The sequence below is a fragment of the Athalia rosae genome, chromosome 3, assembly GCF_917208135.1.
Source record: "Athalia rosae chromosome 3, iyAthRosa1.1, whole genome shotgun sequence".
Taxonomy (NCBI): domain Eukaryota; kingdom Metazoa; phylum Arthropoda; class Insecta; order Hymenoptera; family Athaliidae; genus Athalia; species Athalia rosae.
The window spans coordinates 22,268,801-22,289,007 of NC_064028.1; the positions used below are offsets into that span (position 1 = coordinate 22,268,801).

The following is a 20,207-nucleotide window of genomic DNA, read 5'->3' on the forward strand; positions in this document are numbered from 1 at the left end:
ACCGTGCCCTCTACGTATCGACGATCGAACGGATATCGGTAAATCCTACTCGCTTGTACCAACGTTTTACCGTCCGCTAATGTGGCGTGGCACAATCTTCCGCGAATTAAATACCGATCGAAAAAAATGATGATAACGAAAATAATCATCAATGGAATTTTTAAAGCTTCGGAGTTATGAATCGACCGCAATAGCGAAAACACAGTTTGTTGGACGGGGTGAAAGAAAATATGGTTGAAAAAAATTTTTCGCTCAAGCGAAATAGAAAAGAGTAAAGATGAAACGAAAATTTTGAAAATAATGTGAGACTGTTTAATTTTACATTTTATAATGGTATATAAAAAGCGTCGGTGGCTACATTTAGAGTGCCGGAGGCTGTTCGTATGGAAAGAGAAAGAAAGAGAGTGTAAAAAAAAAAACAGTAAAAATCTCCGTATCACGAATTCGGCGCGCTGGGTCTCTAGACAAATATTAATTTTTAAGCTTTCGCAATGTTTCAGGATCATGTAACTCACCTTTGGGGATGGAGTCCGGTGATATTCCAGACTCCGCGGTCAACGCGTCATCTTCATACGTAACGAACGTCGGACCACGTTACGCCCGGTGAGATAGATTTTTCTACTATATTTGTTTTGTGAAAATGTGAAAAAAAAAGACGAACGAAACCAAAAAAGATTTTAATTTCCCAACGCCCTCGGTTTACATACTCCGAAATTTTAATCAACTTTTTAGCGTCCTGAAAAACCTGTAGCTGAAAACTCCGGTGCGATTCAATTTCGGAACTTGATCAAGAATTTCGGAAATATGGAGTCAGAAAATTGTCTGTGTGTATTGTATGTATGTATGTGGTTGTTTCTTATCCCCTATTGATCAGCCCCTACGGTATAGCAAAAAGTATCTATACGTACCTTGTTATCGTGCGAGGATGTGTATAATAAACAATTGACAGACAGAAAAATAAGCAAGAAAAGTATAGCGAGCACGTATACCATCGGAAAGAAGCAGAAGAACATCCAATAATACTCCACCTGCTGGAAATAAAGCGCCAACTAGTGTTTCTTGTGAAATTCAATTCTTCTAGAAAGATATAGGGGAGTCGGGGGTGAAGAATATAAAATTTATTCAGATCGCACGCAGTACGTACACGTGTATGGTACACATATAATGAATCTTTCTTATCATTCGATCGTGAGGAATGATCGCGCAGGAGCGACAAAAAAAAATCTCAAGAAAAAAAAAAAAAAAAAAAAAAAACTGATAAGAGAAAAAAGAAGAGAAGAAAAAGTTTGCCCGAAGCACTTTTGGAAAAGACCCCGTTTTCATTATTTCGGTCGTCTATTCATTCCTTAGACGCGAAGGGGAAAAGTGGGGAGTCGGTTCGCCGATTTCTCGTTGGTCATAATATGAAGCTTTCGGTTCTTCATGTTTTTCCATTTTCTGTTTCCTCTTTTTTTTTTTTTTTTTTGTTCCATTCATTTTTCATTCGTCGCGTCGAGAATCCAGAGAACTCTGCAGCTTTTCTTTTCTCTCGTCAAACTTGGGTGTGATATCCTCGTGCAACGGAACGTCTAATGTCTTCTATTTTTTTTTATTCTAACTTTTTTCTTTCCATCTCGATTTTGGTTTTTCGTGAAAAAAAAACTACAAAAATTCCTCGAGGGAAGTCGTCGTCGATCCATGTGCCTGCAACCTCCCTGAAAACAGGTTATTTTTTAAAATAAAAATCGAAAAACGTGAACGAAAGAGAAACAGAATACGCAAGGAGGGTGAAAATTTGAAATGAAAAGAAAGAGAGAAATCAGCGAATCTTTTCTTCAAACTCTCGATTTGTTTTCGAGAACCAATAACAGCCACCGCCTCGGTAAACCATCCCTACGTATCTTCTGGCACCCTCGCCTCCGTGTGCACCGTGAAAACGCGAGGAAATTTAGGCACGAACGCAGGCAAACATAGTTACAGAAGTAAGAAGGTTATTGCAATAACATTTCTTTCCATCCGCTATTGACTCTTGAAACCAACGCCTGCCTATCCTCCCTCATCTCTATTTTCATCCCCCTTCCTCCCCTTCCACGGTGCCCCACCCTAAAAAAAAAACCAAAAAAAAAAACCGTACCTCAACCCACGCCAATATCGGTCGCGTAGCTTCTCGGTAAACACCTCCATTATTTTGTTCAAACAAACGCATATATATGTATGCGCACTGTACATATATATCAGAGTCTGATATACAAGTATATACGACGAACAAAACTCTCTTTACTTATTCATAAACTTCCGTTCATTTGGACTTGTCTTTTTTTTTTTTTTTTTCTTTTCAGTTTTCAAAATTCAATTATCAATATCCGAAGATATACGATCCCCCACCTACCTCTCCCTGAACCTCGGGCGCGGTATACCCATCAGAAAATTTTTCATAAACTTCGAACAATATCGTGAACATCACGTATCGGCGCGGAGAAAAAAAAAAAAAACGCAAGCACTCGCAAAAGTTTCTTAGCATTTTTGGAAGATCAAAAATAGTTGGAGCCGATAAAGATCCCATGGTATATTTTTGTTTCAAGAAATACGACGAGTGGCAGAGAAAAAAACTGAGGGTGAGAAGTGAAAGAAATCGATAGTTGATTAGGAGAATGATAAAAAGAATGAAAGAACGAAAGAAGGAAAGAAAGAAAAAAACGGATGACCGAATAGGGTGGATATTATACACAGATGTACAAGTATACCGTACGTGTCTGAGATTCGCTGAGTTGGCGCGGAAAGCTCTGTGTAAATATACATACCCACTGTGGAATAAATGCACGCAAGCACTCAACGGTCGTACATTACTTACCCCCGTTGAATCGTTGCGCGAGGTCGTCTTGAAACGAGAACCACGACTATACATAGGTAAATAGCGTATAGAACGGGCAATCATCATCAACAACCGGCGTAGCTTGTGGCATTGATAAGATGAATAAATAAGCAACCCTTTCACACCGAGAGTTTAACCTGCAGACGCGTAGGGTGCTTGATTTCTGCAGGGGTGGATTCGTACAACGATTCGTTAGCGTATACGGTGTATACGTGTGCACACGCCCACCGACTAGCTGTATACGTACCTATGTGCCTCGTTTGCTCGCTCGCCATGTGCTACCCTTACGAATGACACTTGCTAAATATTCGAGAAGATTTATTATCGACGCTCATTTTTTTTTTTCAACGCGGAAACCAGCTGACGCAAAATCGACCCGATATACGAAAATGCAGGGGAAACGCGAGGCGGTCACTCGAACTTGTGAGCGAATCGTGACGTGACTCGATCGTTCGTTTCCCTTGCCCGCGCGATTTGTTCCCTCGAGGTATCGAGGTCGTCGCGATTAATTAGTGGATTGATTCGGCTCGGTTCGTTTTATCCAGGTCCGTTTTGCTGCGCGCCTAACGAACATTTCGTTTCTTATTTCCGTGCTTTTACAGATTACGCAAGGAAACTGCGGGTGGCGCGTGGTGTCCGAAGAGACAGATCGAAGCGGAAGTCCGCGAGTGGTTATTGGTGGATCTGGGTGGTTCCCACCTCGTGAGAACGATCCAAACACAGGGACGTTACGACCACGGCCGCGGTCAAGAGTACGTCGAAGAATACACGGTGGAATACTGGAGACCAGGATTCTCCGAATGGCGAGAATACCGCAGATGGGATGACGAAAAGGTCAGGATTACATTTTCGGAAAGGACTCCTTACATAATTCCCGAATTAACCGTCCCCCGGGATTCCCTACGACGCGGGGGACAAAACTTTTAATTTCATATTCATTCATTTATTCCTCCCAACTTATTTCGAGAGACGGAACTCTGACGACGCTTTGAGGAAAAAAAAAAAAAAGGAAGAATCGAGACGCTTTTTTCTTCTCGGGGTGGAAAAGCTGATTTTCTTTGCCGCTTTTTCCCCCCGTGGACGGTTGTCATTTGATTAATAATTACAATTGTAACCCTCATTATAAGTATGACTGAAAATTCACGATTAATTGCGGGAAAAATTATTATCCGACGAATTCGAATGGGGGAAAAGCAACGCACGATCGTTAAGAACGTTCGGTGGAGAAATTATTCGATTAATAAATATCTGAGTCTCAGTCATCCGTGTTCGAGAATATTTTAACTTTCATTCAACCTCATTGACTATCGTCGATGCCGCTGAAAAACTAACTTTCTCAAAAGGTCGGCCTGGAAAATCAATTCCCGCGAACCTCCGAACTTATTGATCAAGTGAATCGAATGTTTTTTATACACGGTCGAGCGTAAGGTGTTCCAACTCGTTTCTCTCCAATATCCAACAATATGAGTACGTTTGATGCGAGTCGGCCGAACTTTCGAACCGATTAAGGTCCTAGCTTGGTCCTTATTATGTACACGAATTCCGTTGTATAGGTATAACGTACTTGGTGTACATAGAAGATTGCATAAGGACGAGAACAAAACTTAAATTTCTTACCGTTTTTTTTTTTTTTTTTCAACTTTTTCATAACAGGGATCGTATTTTTCAGATATTGACGGGAAACACCGACACGGCTACCGTCGTATCCCAAGAAATGGTACCCCCGATTATAGCCAGTAAAATTCGTCTGCTGCCTCATTCGGTTCACAGGCGCACAGTGTGCCTTCGTATCGAGCTAAAGGGGTGCCCCGAGACCAGTAAGTGATACCCTTACCTACCTTATCACCCCTAAATACCAATTTACTCAAATTTAAAAAGCAAATATTTCATTTAATGAACTCGCCGTTAAATCTTCCCCGATGAAATTCAACGTTCCGCATTAGAAACCAGAGCGGCGATCTCTGCCTACAGTTTGAATCGTTTGAGACGACTGGAAAACTTCAATTTTGCGAAAAAGTATACGTTTGCAAAATGCTACAACATGACCCCCGATAAATGTTAATGTTTAATTCTTTTATCGTTCTTCGGAAACTTTTTTATCGACCGGCGAAAACGTTCTTACAGCCCAGACTCGAACCATAAAGATAGGAACAATTTGCGGTGATTGACCAAAAACTGGGCGACAACGCGGGTAAAATATATGCGTGTAAGGGAGGAAAGGGATTCTCCGATATTTTTATAAATAATTTCTCTGGGGCAGCGAGAATTGCGGAAGGACTCGTTACGAGTAGCAGGTGGTTCTTTTTGTTTGAATTTTTCCTCGAGTACTTCGGCGATTTTTTCTTCCACCGGCTTAGGTATACAATATGTATGCATGAGAAATAATCAGAGCGCGTGAGCTGCCGGTGAACAGGAGTGGCAGATTTATGGCGGTCGCGCACGACAGCCAGTTAAAATATGTCGAAGTCATCGCGAATGCCTTCGCCCGCAAGTTGAGCTTCTGAGCCTTTCCCATCGTCCTTTTCTTCTCTCCCTTCGTTTTTTTCCAACTCCCAATAGCTTCGGGTCAGCCCTTTTATACCCGCAGTATTATTAGATCAGAGAACCGCGATTGCGGAAATGAAACTCGGCGTAGGCATTTATCCACTTTTAATACCGATTTCATTAATTAATTTTATTCTGGTAATTACCCACCCCTGATTCCGCCCTTACCCAGGCTCCGCGAACCCTTTTATCTCTACGTATGGGTCGGACGAAAAAAAACTGAACCGAAAAATCCGCGCGTAGAGCCGCTCGGAAAATTCAACGTTACAATAAACCGCGAAACGCGTGGCGAGACGCGTTTATAATCGCGTGCAGCTTTCGTGCGGCTTACATCAGGTAAAACGACGAAAGAAATATGGCAACCAGTTACGGGATTCCGATCACGTCACGTCGTTTTAAAAAGGGGGTAAAAGTAGAGTGGGGCTTTTTTCTCTTCGTTCCTTTTTTTTTCGCGTGTTTTTACTATATTATTAATTAAAGCAGGTATGACGAAGTAAATAGAAAAAAGTTATCGAAGGAGGATCGCGCGGCGAGGGACGGGGAGTGGGGAGGGGGAGGGGGCGATGCAATTAGCTGCACATGCAGGTTATAACCAGAGGGGGAGACGAGTAATCGAATAATACGAGAGTTTTCTCTCCTTTCAGTTTTTATTTCATTTATTTGTAATCAATTTTATTTTTTTATTTTTTTTTCTCCTTTTTTCTTTTTTCTCGTTTTCGGTTACGTGTCGTGAGAAATGAGAAATTGAACTTTCCGCAGGTGGTGTGGTGAACTACGCCATCCCTGAATCTCCGGTGACAGAACTAAGCGACACCTTATACGACGGTCGTCGACAACACGGCGTACTCTTTGACGGTCTGGGTCGGTTAATGGACGGGGAGATTGGCGCCGACGACTACAGAATTGACATGGGCTATGGAAAAGGTATCTTTCTATACACCCCTTCCGATACCATCCTTCTTTGCGTTATACTCAATAAGTGTTACTGCGGTGACGCTGAAATCGACGGGAACGAATTAACGACGTCGCTTCGAATGAAATTTAGAAAAAAAAAATAAAAGGACAAAACTAATTTTGCGTCGAAAGGAAAAATGTTCATCAACTTTGTTATAACGTATTTAATTATATATACGATGTCAGAAGCGAGCGAAAAAAAAAAATGAGAAAAAGAAACGTGAAAAGCCTCCGATTTCAGTTTCTAGATAAAGTAAATATAACTTCTGCCTTGCAGTCGCTAATGACAAACTGAGAAAATAAAATAAAATAAGACAAATGTAGCATATATATAGAATCAAGACAGACCAGCTGCATTGATTCTATTTTTTGTTTATTTTTATTTTTTCTTCTCGTTTTTCGGCCGAGTTTTTCTTCAATTCCGGCAATGCGGGATACCTTATAGGTATATCAACTACGGCAACGCCGTGAAAATCGTTACCCACCGTTGAAATTCTATTTTTCTTCTTGTTTTTTTCTTTGTAAATTGTTTCCATCCTTTTTTTCAAGTGAAATTTCTCACTCGTGGTCATCAAAACTTTTCCCCTGCTTACCCATGTATATACATAGATATGAACGAAGGAGAATCTGTTTGAAAAGCTCTTTGAAAATTTTCTTGGTTACCTACTTCCCTGTCGGAATTTTTAGTCGGAGGAGGGGGAGGAAGGGGCTTGGATTCCACCCCGTAATATACGTACTACCTATGTATAAAATGTATATCTTGTTCCTCCCACGAGCGTTAAATTGGCACCGTAATAATTCTCAGGCACGAGCTGGGTTGCTTGGATGAGCGATTCCTTTCCAACGAACTACGTCGAACTCGTCTTCGAGTTTGACGAGATCAAGGTTTTTCACGCCGTCCACCTGTACGCAAACAACTACTTTTCCAGGGACGTGCAGGTAAGCTGATTATATTTTGATAAAACGAAAAAAAGAGAAAGACAAAAAAAAATGGTAGAAAGCGAAAATTCAACGACTCATTCTTCGGATTTTTTTTTCTTTTTCTGTAACTGCAGAAGACTTCCATCGATGTAATGAAGTTTAGATGAATTTTTAGTTTTTCAAATTAATTGCTCTCGCATTCAATATTTGAACTGCACTGACAAATTTCCACCAGTGAAGAGAAAAAATTCATTTTCTCCACATCGCACGGCAAAAGAAATCCGTTTCTGACAAATAAAAAAAATTGAGAAAAACAACCAATATTTTGAGCGCGATCCTTCGATCAAATAATATTTTTTTTTTTCCAATCCTATTTTCATTTATATCGCAACGGTTGTATTTACTGAATACTTTAACTGTGATAATTATGAAAAATCGCTAGTGGACGATCCAAATCAAGATTATATCTACGATACGTGGATTTAGTGGCGCTCGTATATACGACTTTGAAAACTAATGTTTCAAACTGTACATGCAGAAAATAAAAAATCACGGAATTGATATACGCGTGAAAAAAAAGAACTCAAGAGCGAGTAAAAAAGAAAAGAAAAATGTATTTGAACAGCGGGGTCATGCTTGAAAGTTCGACTTTTTTTTACAATTCAATAAATTGTACAATTTTGAATTCCTACACCGATTCGAATAAAAAGAAAAAAAAAAAAACATTTGTCAATTCAGTTACGGGAAAAAAAAAGGAAAAAAGGAACCGGCTGGTGAAAGAGTGACTCATATTTCATTCGCCTAACCTGACGAGTTTTATAATTTTTTCTGTTTTTGTGTAAAAACGCAGGTGTTCTCGAAGGCAAAAATATGGTTCAGTGTCGGTGGTCAGTTCTATAATGGAAGACCACTTTCTTACTCTTACATGCCGGATACAGTATTAGAAAATGCTCGTAACGTAACGATCGGTCTGCACGGAAGAAGCGGACGATTTGTCAAGTTACATCTCCACTTCGGCAATCGATGGATCATGATTAGCGAGGTCACCTTTGAGACGTGTGAGTAGTTTTCTTCCCTTTTCTTCGCTACGTATACTCGTATAACGTGTAAGCCCTATCGCTCTCTCTCTCTTTCTCTCCCTTTTCCTCGGGGAATTCGGGGCTCGGTTTCCTACGTCCGCATGTATGGAGGAGCCGCGCAACATCCTCCCGAATCCCGATTATAACGAGACTTCACGAAAGCTCAGAGGGGATAAAAATTGACGCGCCGCAGACCTCCGTTCGCTGTACGTATAGCGATGGGAATTACACGGGGAAATATCATCCCGGTTTTCATTTCAACCGGCGGTTTTAAATAAACATCTTTTCCACATTTTTAATCCCTCACGCCGCGCACCTTATCGCCAAGTTTTCATTTTTTATCGAATTTTCTTCTTTTTTTTTTCTTCTCGACGTCCCTAATTATTTGCATTTTCGAGTCAACGGCGATTCCGACTAATGATTTCACGTCGAAATCGCTGTGTTCGTAATAATTTTTTCCTCTCTCTTTTCACAGCGAGCTTGTATGATAATACAACGGAAGAAGTGAACTCCGAGGCCAATGCAGGCGGCAACGAGGTACCTGGGAATTCGGAGCTGGACCTCACTTTACAAACGAGTAAGTACCTCGTTAAATATAACCGCTTTCATCGACCGCCATCTCCGTACCTACCAATCGTTGGAAATTATTCGAAGAATAAATGAAAACTGAACGCGTGAACGAATCGAAGATTACGTTTTGTGGAAATTTTATTTAGTGAAAATTATGATTGACATCGAGTCGGAAACGTGTGTCGGCTGGAGGATTTTTATCGCTCCAAAACTCCGTGAAGTCCTGAGAGGATTTCAGGATTTAAACTGATTAGACTTGATTGTAACTGATTAGAACGCTACGCCCAACATTGCCGCAATTAAGTTGAGGCAAGACACAAGCGACGGGGTTTCTGAGCCGCGTTTCTCCACCCTTCCACCGTCTTTTCAACTTCCTCTTCTCATCCTCATTCAGCCTATAAACATCCAAAAGCGTGGAAACAACACGTACGACAGCGTCAAATTAGAACGGTAGACCGATTTAACGGGTGGATTTTGAACGGCTCGAAGAGCGCTTGTATTCTCACGTCGTGTCGCCTTATATCCAAGGATCATATTAACGTAAGATCACGATAAACAGATCTTTGTGAATATTTCGATCGTTCATCCCCAGAGAAATAAGAGAAACGACGCTCTCTACTCTCAAGAGAGAGAAACCATACGAACACGACACACCTAACTGCCTCCGAATACAAAAACGCAATATTTTTCCCACCATTTATTTTCACACACCATTCGTGCAATAATTCTCCTTCGATTAGACGTAATTTTTTATTCGCTGTATGATTTTTTTGCTTCCCTCCTCTGCTTTATCTCCAATAATTGAAACTCGATCGATATATATATATAACGCGGAGTTCCAGCTGCGAGAATCCGCAGGAGTGAAGAACTCGCGAGTTCGAGACAGATATATGTATATATGAATCTAAAGGTGGTGCAAATTGTCTTCTTCTGCATAAAGCTGGCTGGAGCACAGAGCCCGTTCTTACGTACGTATGTTATCATTGTTGATTGCCATCGCCGCGCACCACGTTGCTGTTGACTTTACCTGATGAAAATTATTAAGGCAACCGCAAAACCTTGGAATTGTCACCACCACCGCCACCCTCTCCCCCCCCCCCCTCCCCCCTCCCTCACGGTATAAATATACATGCGACTAACGTACGTCAGCTCTGGATATATACGTACATTTTAAACCAACGTCAGGATTAGCTGTTTCGCAGTATAGGTATATACGTATATACATGGAGGAGCCATCTAACCAAGAGAGTAACGAACTGGGAGTGAACGAGTAACTTCATTAGTAAAATGAGGCCTCCATTCTTTACCCAGCAGGAGCAACGGCACCGGCGGCACCAGCCAGTAGATACGATTAGCAAAAGTAGTAGAGGTACCCTCGTAGGCTGTAGGCGAGATGCTTTATAATTCACGCGGCAGCTTCCACCTAACGTAAACAATTAGTTGGATTAAGGTAACGGTAGCGGGTACGTGTATAGCCGTACCCGCTACTCGGCTCACCTTCAGCCGGCATTCACAATCCAGCTACCGCCGGGTCCACATACTCCCGAAATGAATGAATGCTAGACGCATACCCTCACGCTGGATATGAAACGAGGGAAAACCGAGGATGGGGTGGGGGTGGGCAGAGGCGCGGCGGCTATGAGAGCAGCCAACCGGATCCGGAATTACGTGTCTCCGATATGCGGGAAGTATAACGACCTTCGCGCATAGCTGCGCTATATCGTCGTACGTGTGCAGAGGCAGACCATGAGGTGTACAGGTAGACGTACACGTACGTACGGAGTCGGTATATTAGAGTAGCGCGAACGCCGCTGGTGCGCAGAGTAAACGAATATTTTGTTCATATGTACACGAGAGCCGAAATACAAGCGAATTCCGTGATGTGTGCATAAGGTGGGGTGGGGGGGGGGGGAGTCAGTCAGCCCCTCGAGCAAAGCTTTTCTCCCCAGGTCCCCGCGAAAGAGAAGAAGAACGGACGTGCAGGTGGTCCGGCGTAACGTCGCGCCTTGTTATACCAGATTGTGCTACGGTAGTGAATAAATACCTCGGAAATGCATATTTCAAACACCGAAAAGATATGAATTTTTACCATAGATATGCAGACGATCGAATCCCAACGAATATATACGGGCCGGTACATGCACGCCCCCCCCCCCCCCCCCCATACCCCGTGTCGAAAATACCGGACGCGTATATGTATACCTACGAACGTACGAGTTTCATCTTTCCTATACACGCGATTTATACATAGGTATACGAAGATGAATATTTTCGACGTGACAACTCTTCCAACGTGTCGGATTTATCCCTCAGGGGGGTTACGGCCAATCGGTTTCTGTCATTTCTTTTTTTTTCTCCTCCTTTTTCGCAGTTATATTTCACCCATCGTATATCAGGTTTTGTTTGATCTTCTTATCTTTTTTTTCACTCCCCCTCGCTGTAGATTATTCATTAGAGTTGACCATGTTACGATTTTCACTCCAGAAATGAAAAATTTGTAGAATATTAAAAATTTCCTTTTCCCTTTTTGGTCCTTTCTTTGTTCAGCGAACTCTGAAAATTTGTCGTACGCGATTGGAGATTATTTATCTGTTCATTACTCTCGGCAAGCGAACGCTCATTTTGGGGGTTGAGAATTGACGTCGAAAATCCGGAAGTTGCGACGCGAAGACGCGTCGGAGTTTCTGACGTGAATTCGGACACGGCTAAGCGTGTTCGGGTTCGCTAATGAAATGAACGAGGGAGATGGCTTAACAATGTAACTGATATACGTTGTGTAGAAGGAATTGACGTTAAGTATTACTCCATTGTTCGTAACAATGAGGGAAGTTGAGTCAGGCGGCGTGCAGCGACAGCGGCAGCAATAGCTCCTATCCCTGTTCTTCGCTTTACCTACAGATATGGTAGCGTTACGTATCGCGCCACGGAGAACCGCATAATAGTGTTAACCACCTCAGGACTTAATCGCGCGATGGAATTGAGATTGATTACACCGCACGGATTTGGCGCTACCGCTACGAGAGGGTTAATTCTATTTCCATTTAGTTACAGCCAGAGAAAAAGGTCAGGAGTACGTCGAGGTCCTCATAGGGGTTCTAACGGCGATAACTCTGCTGTTACTACTCGTATTCGTCATCATATTACTGCTAAGCAGGAGACAGAAACTGCAGAGCTCACCGACTGTACTAAAAAATCCATTCGGATTCGCCGTGAACATGAAGGTACGTATGTCCCCCCCGGTTCGTACGTTACGATAAGAAGGGGATGAAAAAAAAAAAAGAACAATAGCGCCTCGTTTTGAGGACACGATACGTACGAGTCTTCGTTATAATCGACTTTACAGGGTTTACTGTTGAATCTGACGCCCAGCGGAATGTTGCGCGACAACACGCACGCCTCCCCCGGGGCAGGGGAAGATTTGAGCATGCACGAGTCCCTGACAATGGAGCAATTTCACTCGCCGCTGGTTGCAGCACAGTCGCTCTCCTACGAACCGACCTACGCGACGGTCTTGAAAAACGGTAAAAATAGGACTGCTCAGATTTTCACTCATTTTACAATTGTCGAAAGCCAACCGATCCCTTCGTTTCCAAATCTGAATGAAACACATGAAAAAAAAAAAAAAACGCGATGGACGTTCTCCTCCCCAAGGTCTCTGCAATTCGGGAAGCACGGTTGTGCGACGAGTTGTCCAACGGCAGGCGCAGCTTGCGAAAGCTCCAAAAGACAAAAAAGATTTTCTCATTTAAGCTTCTCCGGAGACGTCCAAAGATCTGGAAGACGCGGACGAGCCGGAACCTCCCTTTCAGGATGTTTACGAGCACAAGTCCCGTTCGGAGGCAAAAATGGATTTGACGGTGGGCGGCGGAGGCGAAAGATCACCGTGCGGCTACTCCTCGCCGAGCTTCCAAAACAAGGGCGGTTCATCGGTATCCAGACAGCAATACTCTACGTCGCACTCCCAAAATTATAGGACCCTGCAGAGTAATTCGAGCGGAAGTTCGAGGGCGTTAACCAACGCGGTGATATCGTCGACCTCCCAGAGGGACCTTGACCTCTGGCACTCGAAACGTTGGCACACGGCGCCCAAGGAGAAACACAAGGTATGACGACATCGTGTACGCCGTGATATGTAATACAGGTATAATATAAAACGGTGCGGCACGGTGTACTGTAAATACAAGTATAGATAGGTTCGTGTACCGGAATTCGCCGGAGTACTTAAAGCTCGTCCGTTCAGTCGTACGTACGTATAGTATTAACGTAGGTATATATAAGCGGCTAAAAAGCCGCCCGTGCAAAAGCAGCAACAGAAGCAGCTCAAGGATCTTAAATTATAAACTACTCTTTGTGGGTCGTTAATGAATCGGCTTGTACACGCAGAAGCGACAGACGGCCCATAAATCTAACGTAGAGTCTGTTCGCGTCTCTACGAACCTAGAAAACGACCCCTGTTCCGCGCTCTATACAACGACTATTAAAATAATGGAAGTTGACGTCGCATTAATTAACGCTTCTTGCTCGTTTCCTTTCCTACCCCGCGTACCTGTACGTATACACACATCTATACTGCAGCTACCTGCACCACCGCGGCTACACCGTACCGCGCTTGTACGTGTATAACGGTGGGAAATTGAGTAGCAAGTTTGTTAACGGCTGAACGGAGAAACAACGACGAAGACGCCTGTTTGCTAACGGTCTCGGTCGTTATACTCGTAATCTTAATATCCGTATAGCGAGAGTCTAGACCAGGTGATCGTATAGGTGTGCGACCGTGCGAGTATTGTGTGAGTCATGTTTGCTTGTCATATTCTCGGGCACAGATACCGGCGCCCGTGGTCTGCTGGAACATAGCGCCCAGCATGAGCAAGCCCTACAAGTGCAAGGAAACGGAGCCCACAGAAATTCCGAGGCAGTGTCTTCGCGTTACCGAGAAGCTCGGGTCAAGCCACGTTGGCGAGGTAAGTAAACCGGCGAAGTTAAGTCGCCGCCGACTCAATAATCTCACCAACGATATCCGAACTGGGTACGAACTGTGAGAAATTTCAAACGCCCTCGACCGAACCAGACGATTATTGATCTGCATCGGAACGCCTTTCAAAACTATTCACCTTGTTTGTTCGGCGATGAAAAAAAAAAGCGCCCCTCTTTTTGCCCGACTGCTAATCGACCTTTGAACCACAAACACCCCGACAATACGACGATAATGATAACAGTCCCGCGAAATGTACTAATCGCTAATCGATCGGGAATATTGAAAATTCAGGTTTTTATCTGCGAGACCGTCGGACTGGACGTCGTGGTCCCCGGATCGGGGAAACTGGTGATCGCCAGGGTGCCTCCGATCGGCGACGAGGAGAGGAGCGCTCCGCGGGTGGAAGCGATGAGGGAAGTCGGTTTCCTCGCGAATCTGGTCGACCCAAACTTGGCCCGAATCTTTGGAGTCTGCGTGGCGGATCCGGGTCCCTGGATAATTTTGGAATACACGGAACTGGGAGATCTAGCTCATTATCTGCGGTACAGCGTGCCGTTGACTGGCACCTTACGTCCCAGCTGCAACTTGAAAGCTCTGAGGTGAACATTTTTGCTTGACGAGGTCGATTGCCGACCTTTGACCGTTGCTGTATTTGATTCAACGGACGCCATCGCCACGCGAATCAAATTTCAGAATCTGACCAGGCCTTCGGGTATCATTATCACGATCGTTTATCTTCGCTTTGTTTTACTCCACAGTCAAAGCTGTCTCCTTTACATGGGGGCTCAGATAGCGTCGGGCATGAGATTCCTCGAATCAAGAAACCTCGTCCACAAAGATCTCGCCGCCCGAAACTGCCTTCTCGGACGATCCTACACGGTCAAAGTCACCGACATCGCGATGTGCAGCGATCTTTACAAAAAAGATTATTGCGACATCGGCGGCAGACCGCCGGCCCCTATCAGGTGGCTTCCGTGGGAGAGCATTTTGTTGGTAAATAAAGTTTCCCTCATTTTCCGGAGACAACTTCGGTAAAAATCATCTTCGTTTCAATGTCCGATTGAACTTATGATTGTATTTTCACAGGACAGATACACTTGCGCGAGTAGCGTCTGGTCTTTCGCCGTGACATTTTGGGAGGTCATGAGCCTAGCGCGAGAGAAACCCTTTCAACACCTGAGTAATGAACAAGTTATACAAAACGCCGAGCTTATGTACTACGGTGGCGAACTTCAAGTAAGACTCCGCTAAGTATCTTCCCATTTCAGCCCGTACATACGATACGAGTCCGCTAAGACCCCCGCCAAAGAGGCAGCGGTCCGCTTTTCAGAAATTAACGCGACGTCGCACAAGTTGCATTGGTGCCGAAGTAATTCCTTATGCGCAATGTCAGAAACACCGATTTTCACCGATAATATTTTTTACAGGTATTTTTGCCGAAACCCACGATGTGCCCGGATAAAGTTTACAAGGTGATGTGCTCTTGCTGGAAACGCGACGAAACGGGGCGTCCGAGTTTCAAGGAAATCTGCGCGTTCCTCAGCAGCGTTAACGGTGACTTCAGGCCAACGTAGATAAATGAGTATTCGTTTTCAACTGTGATAAAAAAAAAAATAAAAAATAAAATAAAATAACATCAAATATAGTTGTATCTGTCCGATGAATCTATTCGCGAAAAGATGCCCGATGAAAAAATTTGAAATTTTCTAATTTTTAGACGCAGAAGAGTAAAGTGTAATTGAAATAAAGAAAGAGTTAAAGATTTCGAGGTTCCGAAAATTGGGAAAAAATTGACGGTATCCGTGAAATATATGGCACACATTGATGAATATAAATACCAAATGATACATGCTTGCGAAACGAACTGAGATCAAAGCCCAAAATTTATGTATTTCAACCCTCTGACTATCCGCAGACAAGAAAGGCTAAAAGAAAGAGAAAAAAATACATCATGTAGCATATTATATATAAATTTCGAATAAATCGTAGCTGCTCGTTATCGGTGAGAAGTGTGAATTTCGCCGAAAACTTGATCTCAGAATATTTTTTGAGAACAAAAAACACCCCCTCGATGCATTTCTCTCTAAAAAAAAAAAAAAACGAAAAAAATTAATTAAAAAAAAAAATCAAGCTACCTTTAGTGGCAGCGCAGCCAAATACCGCGGCACACATGATCCTAATGTTCTCTTCCTATTAAATTAGTAATTATTATAACGAGTGTGTAAAATTTTCGATTCACAACGATGATAATGATAGTAATCAATGGCACGCAGCCAAAAGGGTTGATAGAGTTTAACGCAAATCTTGAATCAACGACTCATTGGAGACTCTGTATACCAAAAATATATAATGTATAACGTAAGCCCTGAAGGGAATGAGAAAAAAAAAATACTGTTAGTTCGTTATTTCTATGAGATTGCAACAGAAGATGTTATCGTGTACAGATATTACCTATTGTAACAGCTCCATCGCTATGAATTAATGATAATGAATTATACTGTAAAATGTAACAACTGATTCTAGTCTTGAAAAAGAGAAAAAAAAAAAGGAAGGAAAAGAAGATTAAACAAAAAAAAAAAGAAACAAAGCCAACTCTGGAACGCGTTATTTTCGCTCATTCATTCTCATCCTTGAATCAAAGTGTTTCTCTTCAATTAATTCTTGATCGTGGGAATTTTATGTAGATTTTCTTTTGAAACCTCCGACCAAAACTAAACCGATAAAATCGTACCGACGTGAATTGAATGGGCGGTTTTTTACTCACGCTTCTAATTATACATATAACGTCGATAATATCTGACCATGCACGGTAACGCGGAAAAATTTGTTGTATCATAACGGCTGAATTACAGCTCATTATTACGATATGCAAATATACGTATACATGTACATTGATCTTCGGAATAATCTTTATCAGAGATTTTCCATTTCTTAATAAAGAGCTCAGCGTTGGTCGCCTCATTTTTACTGCACAAGGTGAGATAGAAAATTGACACACGGTTATTCTTACGCCATTTGTCGTAGGACTTTCTCCATCGCTGATAAGCCCATGAAGAGTGAGATTTTAAAATTAGTTTGAAAAAGGAAATCAACGAATGATCCGGATGGCTAACTATTTCTAATGGACGAAATAAAATATGCTAACGTTTCTTTATATCGCTACGATTTTACATAAACAGATGATGATTATTTGGACGTAAAAATTCGTCGCAGAGATTTCAGAGGAATATAAATTCGCAATTGGCATAATTTCACGACCTTGATTCGACGCTATTTTTATCAAAATGCCGTTTAGAAATCGATTCTACAAACGTTGTATATCGGACCGGAAGTTACGTTTCAAGTTGCTACTTTGCTGTACGCAAATACTTCGATGCTCTATACGATCAGTTTGTCGTAGATTATCTTTCCTGCGGGCTATATTTTACCGGTGAGTGGTCAACGATAGATTTGTTGCGGCTAATGCTTAGTCGCCGCTTACCCACTCCGCGTACCACACGGTGTGTGTCCATTAGTTCGAATGAAATTGGACCAATTGTCCCATTAGACAAAGCGGAATGGCGGGGGGGATCGTTACTCAGAAAGGACAGACGCGGAACGTGTTTCCCGAACTCAATCCTCCCGCTACCCATTTCCCATAGACGCAACCCACGGGACTCAACAACTTGGCAGACCGACAAACTACAGGTGTACCATACGGACCCGCGTTTACTCTACTAATCCCGTCATCTATCCCGCTTATCTATTCTAGCGAGGATATTTTGACTTCAAGTGTAGAACTAGAAATAGCATTAAGGGAAAAAAAAATTAGAAAAAGAATTAGAATTTTATACGCCAATTTTCAGCTTTTTAGGGACAAAAATGAAAAATTGATTTTTTAGTCTATCTTGATGTAATTTGAGCTCAGGAATCCAAATCTGAAAGCCAAAATCATCCACTCATGCAATCGATCGAGTAATCATCAATTATTCACTGTTGGGAGCAGACAAATTAGGACACATCGATTGGTTTTAGTCGTAGACCCACTTTGAGTCGTCGCAATCCATGCATGGGTCGGAATATTCGAATTCTTCAATTCACCAACGAGCCCGAGCTTTGCTGAAGTCAGCGTAGCCAGCAGCGTAGCGCTTTGTTGTGAGACGTCACCTTCGGGGCTGAGCAGAGGTCACGCCCCACAACAAGACCCCTCGCTCGTGGCTACCTGACTCCAGCAAAACTCGGGCTCGTTGATAAATTGAAGAATTCGAATATTTCGACCCATGCATGGATTGCGATGAATCAAAGTGGGTCTACGACTAAAACCGATCGATATGTCTTCTAATTTTTCTGCTCCCAACAGCGAATAATTGATGATTACTCGATCGATTGCATGAGTAGATGATTTTGGCTTTCAGATTTGGATTTCCGAGCTGATTATACGTGAGATGACCCTTGAAAAGTTGAAAAAAAAATCGATTTTTGGGCCAAAAGTAAAGTAGTTTAAAAATTGATTGTATTACACTTTTCTGACGTATTTTGACCTCAGGAATCCGAATCTGAGGGAAAAATTCATCTATCTCTAAAATTGACCGAGTTATCACCGATTTTCAGCTTTTTGAGGTCAAAAATAAAAAATTGACTTTTTAGTCTATTTTAATGTAATTTGAGCTCAGGAATCCGAATCCGGAAGAAAAATTGATCCATCTTAAAAAATGACCAAGTTATCCCCATTTTTTCGCATTTTTTGGTACAAATTTGAGGATATCTCGAAGGGAAAAAATCGTAGCTCAATTTGGACAACGGATTCGTGTTCCTGAGGTCAAAATACATAAGAAAAGTGCCATACGATCAATTTTAAAAAATAAAAATTTTTGGTCAAAATTTGAAAAAATCGTAAGGGGTACCCCTTGGAAAAATCTCAAATTTTGACCAAAAATTTTTATTTTTTAAAATTGATTGTATGGCACTTTTCTTACGTATTTTGACCTCAGGAACACGAATCCGAAAGCCAAATTGAGCTACGATTTTTTCCCTTCGAGATATCTTCAAATTTGTACCAAAAAATGCGGAAAAATAGGGATAACTTGGTCATTTTTGAAAATGGATCAATTTTTCTTTCGGATTCGGATTCCTGAGCTCAAATTACATCAAAATAGACTAAAAAATCAATTTTTTATTTTTGACCCCAAAAAGCTGAAAATTGGCGATAACTCGGTCAATTTTAGAGATAGATGAATTTTTCCCTCAGATTCGGATTCCTGAGGTCAAAATACGTCAGAAAAGTGTAATATAATCAATTTTTAAACTACTTCACTTTTGGCCCAAAAATCGATTTTTTTTTCAACTTTTCAAGGGTCATCTCACGTATAATCAGCTCGGAAATCCAAATCTGAAAGCCAAAATCATCTACTCATGCAATCGATCGAGTAATCACTAGGTGGAAAAATTTTTTTACTCGATATTTTGAGGTAGCCCACTCGTTTTTTGAATAAATAATTGATCAAGTGGGATACTTTCAGCAATAAAATTTTTTTTTTGGTCAAAAATCATAGGAAACATCTAAAAATTGTCGATTGTGATTGTTTTTCACTCAACTTCAATTTTAAGTCAAAAAAAGAGCATGTAATTTCTTGATTTTATACTTAGGACAATGATTTACGAATTGAGAAACGAAGAAACTTGAAAAACAAACTGTCAAATATTAAATCTTCAAAAACTTGAAACTTGGAAATATATGATATTATAATCTGAATATCAAAAATCTCCTCCCTTGCATCTGTTTTTGGTACAAGATTTTTTCATTCATATAGAGGGATTAAACATGTCGGATATTGTGAAACTTGATCATCTGCAGAAAAATTTGGAATCTGAGGTGGTTGAAAGTAAACTGTTGCCCCTCGAGAAATTCCTCGAGAGCTTTTTTAGTAACGAAGCGTCAACTTCAGTTTCGAGAGTCGAAATTAAAAAATAAAGCTCGGAATAATATGTAATACAGTCTCGTTCTTGACACTCGACATACCCATAGCACAACATACCCACGTGTCTTTTTACATAGAAAAATCTATATCTTCGCGCGTATTGGCCCGGTGTCGGGACGCGTGATTAGCAGCCGCTAGAAGGTAGTTGTAAATGATGTAAAAATTTCTATCGACATACTTATCTGTCCGCTAAAAACATACGACTTCCTTTCGGGCTAGAATTTTGCAGCGAGCCATGTGCTGTAAGGAGGTACGTTACTCGGGTGCTCAGGGCGGTTCGATTGCGCGTCCTCGCCGCATCGGCCAGATAGCAAACCGGCTATGGGCGACTACTTTGAGTCTGAAGTTAACTTCCT

The 20,207-nt window shown here is 41.9% G+C and overlaps 1 protein-coding gene across 2 annotated transcripts in view; it reads left to right on the forward strand.

Annotated features, from left to right (window-relative positions):
• Nucleotides 1-16,486, forward strand: part of LOC105693179 (discoidin domain-containing receptor 2-like) — a 38,502-nt gene extending 22,016 nt beyond the window's left edge. For both annotated transcript variants that reach the window (XM_012412946.3, XM_048652034.1), the window contains exons 3-17: nt 501-603; nt 3,454-3,685; nt 4,521-4,668; nt 6,155-6,319; nt 7,155-7,288; nt 8,121-8,328; nt 8,825-8,926; nt 11,965-12,140; nt 12,263-12,440; nt 12,670-13,022; nt 13,743-13,880; nt 14,186-14,493; nt 14,653-14,887; nt 14,981-15,130; nt 15,322-16,486. In XM_012412946.3, coding sequence (XP_012268369.3) covers nt 501-603; nt 3,454-3,685; nt 4,521-4,668; nt 6,155-6,319; nt 7,155-7,288; nt 8,121-8,328; nt 8,825-8,926; nt 11,965-12,140; nt 12,263-12,440; nt 12,670-13,022; nt 13,743-13,880; nt 14,186-14,493; nt 14,653-14,887; nt 14,981-15,130; nt 15,322-15,468 — 2,777 coding nt within the window. In that variant the 3' untranslated portion in view covers nt 15,469-16,486. The remainder of the gene's footprint in view (nt 1-500; nt 604-3,453; nt 3,686-4,520; nt 4,669-6,154; nt 6,320-7,154; nt 7,289-8,120; nt 8,329-8,824; nt 8,927-11,964; nt 12,141-12,262; nt 12,441-12,669; nt 13,023-13,742; nt 13,881-14,185; nt 14,494-14,652; nt 14,888-14,980; nt 15,131-15,321) is intronic.
• Nucleotides 16,487-20,207: the final 3,721 nt, after the last annotated feature.